This window comes from Clarias gariepinus, chromosome 1 (assembly GCF_024256425.1).
Source record: "Clarias gariepinus isolate MV-2021 ecotype Netherlands chromosome 1, CGAR_prim_01v2, whole genome shotgun sequence".
Classification (NCBI taxonomy): domain Eukaryota; kingdom Metazoa; phylum Chordata; class Actinopteri; order Siluriformes; family Clariidae; genus Clarias; species Clarias gariepinus.
In genome coordinates, this window is record NC_071100.1 from 1,263,628 (window position 1) to 1,276,036 (window position 12,409).

The following is a 12,409-nucleotide window of genomic DNA, read 5'->3' on the forward strand; positions in this document are numbered from 1 at the left end:
TGGCATCTGCCAAGTGCCTAGGTCTAAATCTTATAATTATGAAAATGCAAATATTTTATCAGTAAAGTAATATTGATTTTTTTTTTCAATAAACGCTCATAGTCACAGTGTATCTGAAACACCTATAAAATGCACATTTTGGAAAAAAAATAAACGATTTTATATATATTATTTATAAGGCAAAGCAGTAGGTAATTTGTAGTAAACTACCTAACTAATTACCAGGGTAACGAATAAAAACAACTCAACACTATACACATTATTAGATACTGTATGAACCAAATATCCACTGAGGATCCAGTCAGTAAGTGTTCAGACTATAACTTACCTCAGGATCAGTGAGTTAATCCTCTCCAACTGCTGTTTTTAATTGAACTCAATCAAATTTAACATTTTCTCTGTGAAACTGCAGGTAGAAACAGTTAAATGTAGAGATTGTTTTAGCTTAGCTGGATAACTAAGCAGTCCAAGCAGCAAAACAACTTCAACTCTTCTTCTCGTTTGTCTCACAGCGAGATCTTTACCGCCACCTACTGGTCTGGGAGATGATTAATAACCCTAAGGATATAAACATGTTGATCGACAGTATGTTCTGTTTAATAAACCTACAATGTAGTTTAAATAACAGTGTTGTGTGATTCCTCTTCAGGATGTTTTCCATTCCTCTAAGTCTCTCTCCAGCTAGTCTATATATCTAGCACCTAGACAATCCACTTTACTCCATAATCCTAATCTATAAAAATATAAATGAAAAATTATGTTTGTGGATTTGTGTGTTTGCGCAGTTAGTTCTGTAACAGGGATTTTTTTTAATATAGATTTTCCTCCCTATATGTAACAGCAGACAGTGTCATCATCAACGTTTATGTTATGTGAGTAGCAGGGCTGGACTGGGACCAAAAAACGGCCCTGGCATTTTTGGCCATATAGCGTCGCACCATGATTATTTAAACAATATGCTGAGGTACATTTACATTTACATTTAGGCATTTGGCAGACGCTCTTATCCAGAGCGACTTACAAAAAGTGCTTTAATGTTTACAACATTGGATACATAGTATGCTGAGGTATGCTGAGATATATGCGCTCACTGTTTTGTTTCAAACATTAAACCACAAGTAACCTGCATGGAAGCGAATAATCTTGTTAAAAAAAATATTCTTAATTATTATTATTGTTATTATTACACAGTCTTTTATAAGCAATTCTCTCTCTCTCTCTCTCTCTCTCTCTCTCTCCCTCTGTTGTACTGCGTGAAGATTGACAACAATTTCGATCAATCGTGACAGACGTAAGACCACTCGTTAATTTGATGTGGATGGCAATGTAGCCTAGCCCAATTGGCAGACAGTTCATTTGCGAGTAGCAGCTCTCTCCTGTAGGCTGGTTGTGCAGGTTGTCGACAAACACTCAAATGCACAAGTGACACACACACACACACACACACACAGACCACAAAAAAGCCCTCTGTGTTCCCTACATAAATGTCCCTCCCTTCACTCTGCCAACTTTTTCGGCTACTTCGCCTTCCTCAATCTGTCCCTGCTGGGTCACGACTCTCACCACCTCCTCCTCCCTTAAATAAATTTTAATAGCTACTCCTTCTTCATCTGTGCAACTAATGTTGACGTTACTCTGTTCTACACTCCCTTGTACTGCTCTGGCAGCCTAAGCACTCTGGACTGCCTCTGCACTGTTGCTGCTGTAGATGTTGATGGCCCTACGCCAGAAGCTGCAATTAAACGTGTTGTGGTGGCAAACATTTCTGTGATTTTTCGCACATTTTGCTGATTCCACTTGTAGGCTTTTGTGTCTCCCGCAGCTTTTCTGCACCCCGCTTGCTCTTTTCTCTCTTTTTCTGGTTTATCCATTGTTATAGACAGACTCATCTCAAACTCCAGTCGAACACTGAATAGCAGATTTTGTCAAGGGGAGATACCGTGTCCAGTGAATTTACTTAACGATGGAAGTAAGTGCTGCCAAACATTGGAGCAACGGGAAAATACGGCAGGGAATCGTAACATGTAGGCTTCAGGTCACATGGGCAAAGCCACAGCTACCCTCTCACTAGCCCTAAGACCTTTGCATAGTACTATATATTTGTAATGGTTGATATACTTATAATATTGTAAACCTACAGTCAAAGGTTAATGAATGAATTAAAATTTTATTTGGCAAATACACAGTCATACGTAGGTTCCTCTCAAGGTTTCTTCCTATTGCCATCTCAGGGAGTTTTTCCTTGCCACTGTCGCCGTCACCCTTGGCTTGCTTCATTCATCTCATTATTATCTAGACACATTTTTTTCTGACACATACACACTTCCATAAATTTTCTTTTTACATTTTTTTCATTTTTTGCTTTAAGACCATTGTTAAAAGCGCTATATAAATAAAATTGAATTGAATTGAAAATACACAGTACGATATGCAGTGAAATGCTTAAACGATGACCTGTGACCTTGAAAAAGATTAATTATATATATTATATATATATATATATATATATATATATATATATATATATATATATATATATGGAATAGAATAAAATAAGAAATAAAATGTAAACTTTTGCCAAGGAAAATATATCTATAGAAGATATGAACAAAATATAACATGTAAGAAAACCTAGCTGTACAAATAATAGAAAATTCAATTTGGTTTATGAGTGTTTTGAAAATATTACAAATATAGAAAAATATAGAAAACATTAGTGTGGAGATGTAATGGGATTTAAATAGAAATGTCTGGGGAGTGTGGAAATATGCAGGAAATTGTTTATGTCCAACAAGCAAAAATGAAATAGAAATATGTGTAAATGTGCATTAATGTGCAGGTGTGCCATGTCCATAAGTGTCCATGGTGTCCACGAATGTCCAGAATGAGTCCAAAAAAAATTTTTTGAGTTTTTGTATTACTGAAAAGATATCACTTATATTTAAACACAATGTTTTTCTGCTAAATCTATATATTTAAAACAGCAGTGTTTGCCCAGCAGTGTTTGCTCAGGTAGTAAGTTCCATCACAGGCACGTCACAGGCATTCCTCACTGACTGTAACAGTGGGAGTATCGTCTACGAGTGCGTCACAGCCCACTCAGAGCTACAGAAACCCCAAATCAGACTGCAGAGCGCTAACAGTGACAGCGCATATGACAGGCAAAAGTAACTGTTGCTGAAACATTAGAGAAACATGATACCACAAGTTCACCACACACTTTATTCACAGGTGATAGTAGCATGCAGGTGTAAGGACCCGCACACAGGCAGGGTCGTGGGTTATTTTTAAACTGTATTAAATTCTTAAGAATGAGATTGATAAGATCTAACAATTATTACAATTCATCTGCAACAGATTTACATGAACATGAGCTACATTTAAGCTAAAGTATTAATAAAGGTCTCTCATAAACCAAATAATTATTACAATATATAAAAAAGGGATAAAAATAAAAACATAACCTGTTCACATGTAAAAAAGCCATACTATTGAAAAATAAGTAATTATGGGTAAACAAATCCTAAAAATACTAGCTATGCCTGCAAATTCGTTCGCATAAAATGTAATTGCACACGTATAAGTTTTAAGCGTTTAAATGCAACTACGGGGGGTTACAATCCAGTGTCTTTTGTGCCAGTCATAAATCAGATGTGATGGACAGGTATGTAAACAACAGGAACAAAACAGGAGATTAGGACAGGAATGCAGAAGAACTTTGCAAAGAGAATAGAAATGGCAGTAGTGAATATTTAAATAAAATGAATACTGTTGTTTGTAAGGGACTGTATAACATAATTTCAATTCTCCATATGTATGTACTGTACAATACAGTTGACTTTAACTTTTTTCCAGAAGAGGCAGGAACATAGAGTGACATGTAAGAGCGGAGGCAGGGGCACTCAGGTGGACTACATCTTGTGTAGTAATGTTGTAATCTAATAGAGATCAGTAATTGCAAAGACAGGATGGTGCTGTGTAAATTGACCTTGGTGGTAAGGAAGGTGAAGGGACAGAGCAGAGGACAAATTGGTGGTGGTTAAAAAGGAAGAATGTTGTGTAGTTTTCAGGAAGGAGTTAAGACAGCCTCTGGGTGGCCAGGGTATGCTTCCAAATTAAAATTAAAATTTTATTTGTCACATACACAGTCATACACAGTACAAAATGTAGTGAAATGCTTATACGACCGCCAGTGACCTTAAAAGAGAATTAAAGCTTATAATAAGAAATAAATATGAATAAAAGAAATACAATAGAAAAATTACATTAAACTAGAATAAAAATAGAACTAAAAATAGAAATATGCTGTACATAAAAATAGAAATATACTGTACAAGTAGAAATATACTATTTCTATTAATACTATATTTATACCTTTGCTCATGATACACCAAATACCCGCCTACCTGTCTCCCTGATCCCATTAGCTGTAGTTGTTCAGTCAACTGGAACACCTATGACTGCGTGGCCACTACCAACTCCACCACCGTCATCAAATTTGCTGACGACACTGTCGTGGTGGGCCTGATCAGGAACAACGATGAGACGGCCTACCTGGAGGAGGCTGGAAATCTGGAGAACTGGTGCCAGAGGAACAATCTCCTCCTAAACGTTAGCAAGACAAAGGAGCTGATAGTGGACTTCAGTACAAAGCAGGTGAGGAACTACCAGACCCCCGTCATCAACAAGAGCCCAGTGGAGAGATTGGACAGCTTCAAATACCTCGGTGTTCACATCACGCAGGACCTGTCATGGTCCTGTCACATCAACGCCTGCGCCAAAATTGAGCGTGGGTTTTTCCATTTTAATAAGTGTTCTCTTATATAATTATTTTGGTAGATTGAGTCTGCGAAAATTTCGTTCACGCAGTAAATGTGAGAATGTTGTTTGCTATGGTGATGGACAGGATGACAGATGAGGTTAGACAGGAGTCTCCATGGACTATAATGTTTGCAGATGACATTGTGCTTTGTAGCGAGAGCAGGGAACAGGTGGAGGAAAATCTGGAGAGGTGGAGGTGTGATCTGGAAAGCAAAGGAGTGAAGTTTAGCGGTAGCAAGACAGAATACATGTGGGTGCATGAATACAACCCAAGTGAAATGGTCAGACTACAGGGAGCAGAGGTAAAAAGGTACAGGTTTGCTCATTTCATTGTTTATCTTTTTCTTTTGTACACCATAGCGTCCTTTTAACATGTCTGAGAAACCCTTATTTCTATTGGTTTATAACGCACTCACAATTCAATGATTTTAGAATTAGATCCATTCAACTTGAAGAGCTCTTCTTGGGTCACTGCATGGACAGAACAATGGAATCCAGGAAGTCAGAGGGAAGACAGTGTGTATCCAGTGTGTATACCTCATGCATGTTTAATCCCACTGTTGTGGTGGGCCTGATTTGTGACAACAAGATGATGACCTATGTGGGGGAGATTAAAACCATGTAGAACTTGGGGAAGAGAACAACTTCCTCCTGAACATCAGCAAGATAAAAGAGTTGATAGTGAGCTTTAGGCTGGAGAGGAGCTCCCAGCCACCTTCATCAAGGCAATAGAGTTTCCAGGAGCTCAAGGACATAAAACTGTCTTCCAAGGTTCAACAGAACTTTTACAGTTTTGATCCGGATCTTAGCATGTCTGACAGACATCTCACCCTGAATGACAGTTTATTAGCTGAATCTTAAACTCAGTAAAAGCAAACTGCTGTTTATATTTGGTGATTCATCCCTGTCAAGACCCTGCAACCTCCCTGACCAACAATCAGCTTACTCCCTTACTCACTAGCTGCAACTTTGGGGTAACTCTGGACAATCAACTGTTATTTCCCCCGACACATTTCCAACCTTACTCGCTCTTGTCGATTTCTTCTTTACATCATCCTGACCTGCAGTCTGTCTACAGCAGCTGACAGTGCTGGACCGATGCCAGAAATATATTGAATGATCTCAGTCACTCCAAAATTTGACTGTTCCCTTTGTTGAAGTCAATAAAGCCTCCCTGAAAACCAATACAGAGAGGTTGAGTAGGAACTTCTTCCCATGGCTATTCAGGCTCAGAACAGACAGCACCACAGACTAGTCTCATATTTAAAAATCAACACCGCTCAGGTATATTATTTATTATTGTTTCACCTCTCAGGAACAATAATGGACATTGACATCCTTAAGCACATTATTATGATACCTTTTAGCAGCATTACACATCTCTACATATTTTTTGTTTTTATATTCCGCTTGCACAGAATTTGATTTGATGCTTTGTATTTTATGCTAAATTGTATTTGCAAATTTGATTCTTATTTTCTGTACATCTTCCTTTATATTTAACTTCAGTTTTAAAGTTGATTTAATTTAACTTAGACTGTATGTTTCTATTCGTTGAAAGTGGCGTTTGCATTTCACTGCATTTCATAATGTGTATGGTTGTGACAAAATCTGAATTTGAATTTACATACAGAAATAACAGTTTTCATAAAAGATTTAACATGCTAAAGTGTAGGAGAATTGTAGGAATTTGTTACTTTCAGAGTCTGCTTCCTCTCAAGGCTTCCTTTCCTCTTGGTATCACAAGAGTTTTTCTTCACCTTTTTTGTCTTCTGGCTTGAACATTATGCGTTGGATACTAGGTTTTAACATATTGTCCCTACATGATATCCAGTGACGATTACTGCCAAGTATACACATTCAGGTCCATAGGTATTCGGACAGTTACAGTTTTCATTCCTGTGCCTCTACACGGCCACAGTGGATTTAAATCGAACTAGATGTGACTGAAGCCTTTCAACTTAAAGACCTTTTAAAATATCACATTAACAGTTTAGTAATTACTCCAAAATTGACAAAGTTTTTGTAGACTCAAAAGTACTCAACTGGACAGCTGACTATAAGAAGAGTGTTTGCCTGTTTTTTCATTATTTCATGACAAATTAAGAAGATTAAAGATATGAAGGAGATTCACAGGGTCTCTGCTGTCTGCTTCTCTTCTTGTGAAGAGCTTGGTGTCTTTTGAGACTACTTGAATGTGTAAAACATGTTCCACACTCTGAGCAGGGATACGGCTTTTGTCCAGTGTGAATACGCTGATGTGCTTGGAAATCACTTTTACGAATAAAACTCTTTCCACATTGTGAGCAGCTAAAAGGCCTTTCTCCATTGTGAATTCTCCGATGTACTTTGAGAGCGCTTATCTGAGTAAAGCATTTTCCGCACTCCGAGCAGCTATAAGGCTTTTCTCCAGTGTGAATCCTCTGGTGAGACTTAAATGCTGATGGATCAGTAAAACTCTTCCCGCACTCTGAGCAGTGATATGGCTTTTCTCCTGTGTGAATGCGCTGATGTACCTTGAGAGTACTTTTGTCATTAAAACACTTTCCACAGTGTGAGCAGCTATGAGGCTTCTCTCCAGTATGGATATGCAGATGTGTTTGGAATTGGCTAACATTATAAAAACTCTTGCCACACTCGGAGCAGTAATATGGCTTCTCTCCAGTGTGAATGCGCTGGTGTTGTTGGAGCGAACGCTTTAGCTTAAAATCCCTTCCACACTGTGAGCAGTGATACGGCTTCTCTCCTGTATGAATTTGTTGGTGTGCTTTCAAATGACTCATGTTTGCAAAACTCTTTCCACACTCTGAGCACTGATACGGCTTCTCTCCTGTATGGATGCGCTGGTGACGTTGGAGATTAAATTGGTGAGTAAATCCTTTCCCACACTGTGAGCAGTTATACGGCTTCTCATCTGCATGAATTCTGAGGTGTTGATATAAATTACCCTGATGAGTAAAACTCTTCCCACACTGTGAACACTGATACGGCTTCTCCCCTGTATGAGTGCGCTGATGTTGTTGTAGATGAACCTGGTGAGAAAATTCCTTCCCACACTGTGAGCACTGATATGGCTTCTCTTCTGTATGGAGGCGCTGGTGTCGCTGGAGAAAATATTTATAAGTGAAACTCCTTCCACATTTTGAGCACAGATGTGGTTTGTCTTGTCTGTGGATGAGCTGGTGTGCTGTGAGATCCTTCTCTTGACTAAAACTCTTTCCACACTCTAAGCAGTGATGAAGGTCTGTCTGTGTATCTTCTTGACTAGTCATAGTACAAAGAATACGTCTTTTCTCCTTTATCTTTGGTTAAGGAAAGGAAATGAAATACAATTCAGTATCAGAAAAACAATCAACAATGTCCAATACAGCATGAACAATTTAATATGTACAGTTTAATATGTACCTCACTTTATTTTCTATATGATAACATACATTTTTGCTTTAGTTTTTCACCAGAGCTTTTTTTCTTTTTTTTTCTTCATTGATATGTTTAATGGCAGTTTATTGTTTACTGTATATCACAGTGTACAGTATACAAAACACTGGTGAAAGGCACACTGCTTTAAACACAGCTATTTTAGAAAAGATATTTAACTTAAAAGTTAAATACCAAGGTAAGACAATCTAATATCCAATTTATCAGCACTACAGATACTATGACATATGAACCAGAGATCCATTTAGGATCCAGTCAGTAACTGTTAAGACTTACCTCGTGATCAGTGAGTTTATCCTCTCCAAATACTGTTATTATTTTAACTCGATGAGATTCTCTGTGAAACTGCAGGTAGAAACGGCTACATGTGGAAATGGTTTTAGCCTGGCTGGATAACTAAGCAGCCCAAACAGCACAACAACTTCAGCTCTTCTTCTCCTGTGTGTCACAGTGAGATATTTGACCGCCACCTACTGGACTGGGTGATGGTCAAAGACATTATGGATACACTCACTCACTCACTCACTCACTCATCTATGGAGGGAAAATATGGACATTTTTTTAAAAAGGAATTGCAAATTGCATGTGTTATTGAGAAAAGTATAGCAAAAAAGTTATTGAATTTTATTGATTTAATTGTCATTTTTGCAACTCATAATAGACTGTACCAAAGTGCATTCATTTTGATAGATACCGTTACAATTATTATTATTATTTCTTACTAGTAAAAATCATCCCGACTCTCATTTAACAAATTATCTGTTTTATTGGCGTGGGAATTGACTGTGTATTAATTTATTTTTAAATGTACATTCAACATATCAATTAAACAAACAAATAGATAAACAAATAATCCATACTGTAGCCTAACAGTGTAATATGTTTGATGTCCTGTAAGGTATTTCTCTGTAATCTTGTGTATTCTTCTGTACGGTTGAGTCTTGATCATGCACTTGTTAGACGGTCCCTTAGTGACTCCATCGCTATAAAGCTCCGGTAAGCAGCGGTTCTGGAAGATTTAGCTCCAGCAGGCTGTAACAGGAGAAGATCTAAAAATATATTTATTTGTAAAAGCTTCTCTGTCCACTTCAGAGTAAGAAAATATGTGATTTGTCATTTTTGTGTGTATACTTCTTGATAAACAGATGTGATAGTCTTGAATGTGTGGCGAATGTCTAATATAAAACCTTTGAAAAACATTGCTCAAATTTCCCCCTCTTGGTACTCTGTTTGTGCACGCAGGCACTGTGTGTGTGTGTGTGTGTGTGTGTGTGTGTTAACAGACTAACTGTTATGTCTCCTCTTCTGCTCTCCCCTCTTCTGTTCTCTCTCTCCCTCTCTCTCTTCCCTCTCTCTGTCACATGTCGTTCCTGAGCTGCCAGTGATCCAGACTCCCTCTGCCCTCCGGACCTGTCTGACCCATCCTGGTGCCCCACTTCTGGCTGAAGATCTCGTCACATGGATGCCCCGTGTGTCTCTCTGGGATGCGTCTGGTGTCTGGGAATGATTCTCTCTACCTAGAAGATGGTTCTGGCCTTGACTGGTGTTGGCAACTGTTTCTCTGGGGACTTGACAGTTCGATAGTTCATGACTGGAACTTCTTACAAGTCTACCTGGGTCTTCAATAACTACCTGGACTCCATATTAACATCAATTAACATCAGCTATTATAGCTGAACTGCCTCCCACCCTACACACTGTATAAATGCAGATCATTTACTGCTTTCTGTTTCACCCAAATGAGGATGGGTTCCCTGTTGAGTCTGGTTCCTCTCAAGGTTTCTTCCTATTACCATCTCATGGAGTTTTTCCTTGCCACTGTCGCCCTCGGCTCGTTCACCAGGGACAATCTGCTCAACTTGATTCATGCACACTTACATTCCATACAGACTTAAATAATTATTGTGATTGTGTAAAGCTGCTTTGCGACAATAACAATTGTTAAAAGCGCTATACAAATAAAATTGAATTGAATTGAATTAAATTGAATTGAACAGAGAGACTGTTTTATCGGAAAAATTGTCACACTCACGTGAGCGCATACTAACGGAATCACTGCTGTAAATAAAAAAGTAATTATAAAAAATTATAAAAATGAACCGGCACTTTACCTTTGAAAAGAATCGAGACAGAGCAGAGTTTCTGTGTAAGGCAGAGAGTGTGCGCCTGTATGTGTGTGAGGAGGAGGGGGTGGGTGGGGGATTGTAAAGGCGAGAGTGTGTGTGTATGTGTCCTTTAGGTCTGCACATGGGTACCCTCTTGTAAAGTCATATATTAAACATGTATTAAAATTTGTACGAAATACAAAGGGTGCCTAAGACTGTTGCACAGCACTGTATATCTGTAATGGTCTATAATTATAATATTGCAATCTAATAGTCAAAGGTTAATTATAGGATAAATTAACTGTATAAAGTTTAAGTTTTTGTATTTCTCGAAAGATATCTCTAATAATGAGACATTTATGGTGCAAAACATTTTTTCTGCTAAATCTACAGTATATATTTAAAACAGAAATTCTGTTTGCCAAGTGGTGTTTTTACAGGTATTTCCATCACAGTCATGTCACAGGCATTTCTTACTGACAGTAACAGGCAACAGCATTGCCAAAAGATTGGAGCAGCATGCATCTTTAGTAAATCTCTAGTTATTTTTAAATTTCACGGATTACTAACTACTAATAACAAAAGATGGAAACACAAGGCAATACAGGTGGGTTTCATCTCCTATCAGATGAACATATTTTCCAATAACAATTGTTTACTAAGAAATTTCTAAGGAAATCTCTAGAGTGCAGATCAGTTATGAAACAACAGAATCTTTGCTAATTCTGAAGGCAATTTAAATAATAATTTAAAAAATTTATATATGTTTCCTAGTGCAAGCAGCCACACAGTACCCATGCCAAACCATACATCTACACCAGCAGCTATATTGGTGCCCTCAAAGGACCCCAACACAAGAACGAGATTAAAGAAAACAAACAAGTAGTACATGTGCAACAAACTGACATAAACTTTAGATTCATATAATCTAATAAAATCGATGTAGACCATAGACCAAACAATTATCACAATATCTACAACAGACTTAAAAACCTAAAAAGAAAAAAACATATTATTATAAAACTATTAATAATATATAAAATCTTGTAGCACAGCCACATAATGGGGTTGTTTATATAGGCTGTATTAAGCATGTTAATAAAAAGAAAACTGCCGGGCCTTATAAACAGAACCTGATATGGTTTATTTTGTCCCAAAAGACAGTGTTTTGGTTCTGGGGTTAAGCTCTCGCTAAGAGGGAATCTCGATGACATGTCGGGTCCGGTGATCCAGCATAAAAGAGGACCAGGGAAATGACTAGGGGTGGAGAGAAAAAAACAGTTGTGTTGGACTAACGGCACTTAGTTATTAACCTAGTTAACCCAGTGTAAGTATGTATCCAATGATGTAAACTTTAAAGCACTTTTTGTAAGTCGCTCTGGGTAAGAGCGTCTGCCAAATGCCTAAATGTAAATGTAAATGTAAATATGGTTAGAGGGGGCTGTTTATGGAGTTAACGAGAGAGAGAGAGAGAGAGAGAGAGAGAGAGAGAGAGAGAAGACCGTGACGTCTGGATTGTACCGTTTTTAGATTAATCCTTGCTGGACTCATTCCCTACTCATTCCCTATCTTGCGACGGATTGACACTCTATCCAGGGTGGATTGGCACCCTGCTCCATGCCCTAAGTCTCCTGGGAGAAGCACCAGTCTCCCTATGACCCTGTATACAGGATAAAGTGGTATATCCTTTAAAACCTAAAGAGCCATTTGGACCCATTTCCCACAGAAAAGAAAACAGAGGCAGCCACAAAACCCTTTCAACATCTAAATAAAGGTAACATTGCATACAGTATATAATTTTTTACCTTTATGCGATGTATATAGAAAATACAAAAACTACAGTGTGTTGCATTTATGAAATCATTGAGCTGCTACAGAGAAAACTCAATTTTATTCCTGAATACAACAAAAACATTTTGAAGGTTACTTTCAAATAAAATACTTAATGTCTACTTGAGTTCTTCTCAAATTTATGAAATTTAAAGTCGAACTTTAATTATCATCGAGCAGCAAACCAAAATTGGCAATTGCTTTTGTGTGCCATT

General features: G+C 37.8%; 4 protein-coding genes across 4 annotated transcripts in view; 1 reads left to right on the top strand and 3 right to left on the bottom strand.

The window, feature by feature from the left end:
* LOC128523741 (zinc finger protein 239-like) overlaps positions 1-12,409 on the top strand; it is a 366,823-nt gene that overhangs the window by 351,621 nt on the left and 2,793 nt on the right. The gene's annotated exons all lie outside the window — the stretch shown is intronic.
* The window catches only part of LOC128523508 (gastrula zinc finger protein XlCGF26.1-like), a 179,410-nt gene that overhangs the window by 95,888 nt on the left and 71,113 nt on the right, over positions 1-12,409 (bottom strand). The gene's annotated exons all lie outside the window — the stretch shown is intronic.
* Positions 1-12,409, bottom strand: part of LOC128533167 (zinc finger protein 585A-like) — a 59,948-nt gene that overhangs the window by 18,549 nt on the left and 28,990 nt on the right. The window lies entirely within an intron of this gene.
* On the bottom strand, positions 5,191-8,108 carry LOC128523753 (zinc finger protein 239-like). Its single transcript, XM_053495871.1, has one exon. The coding sequence runs from the start codon at positions 8,091-8,093 to the stop codon at positions 6,933-6,935; it is 1,161 nt and encodes a 386-aa protein (XP_053351846.1). The 5' UTR covers positions 8,094-8,108; the 3' UTR covers positions 5,191-6,932.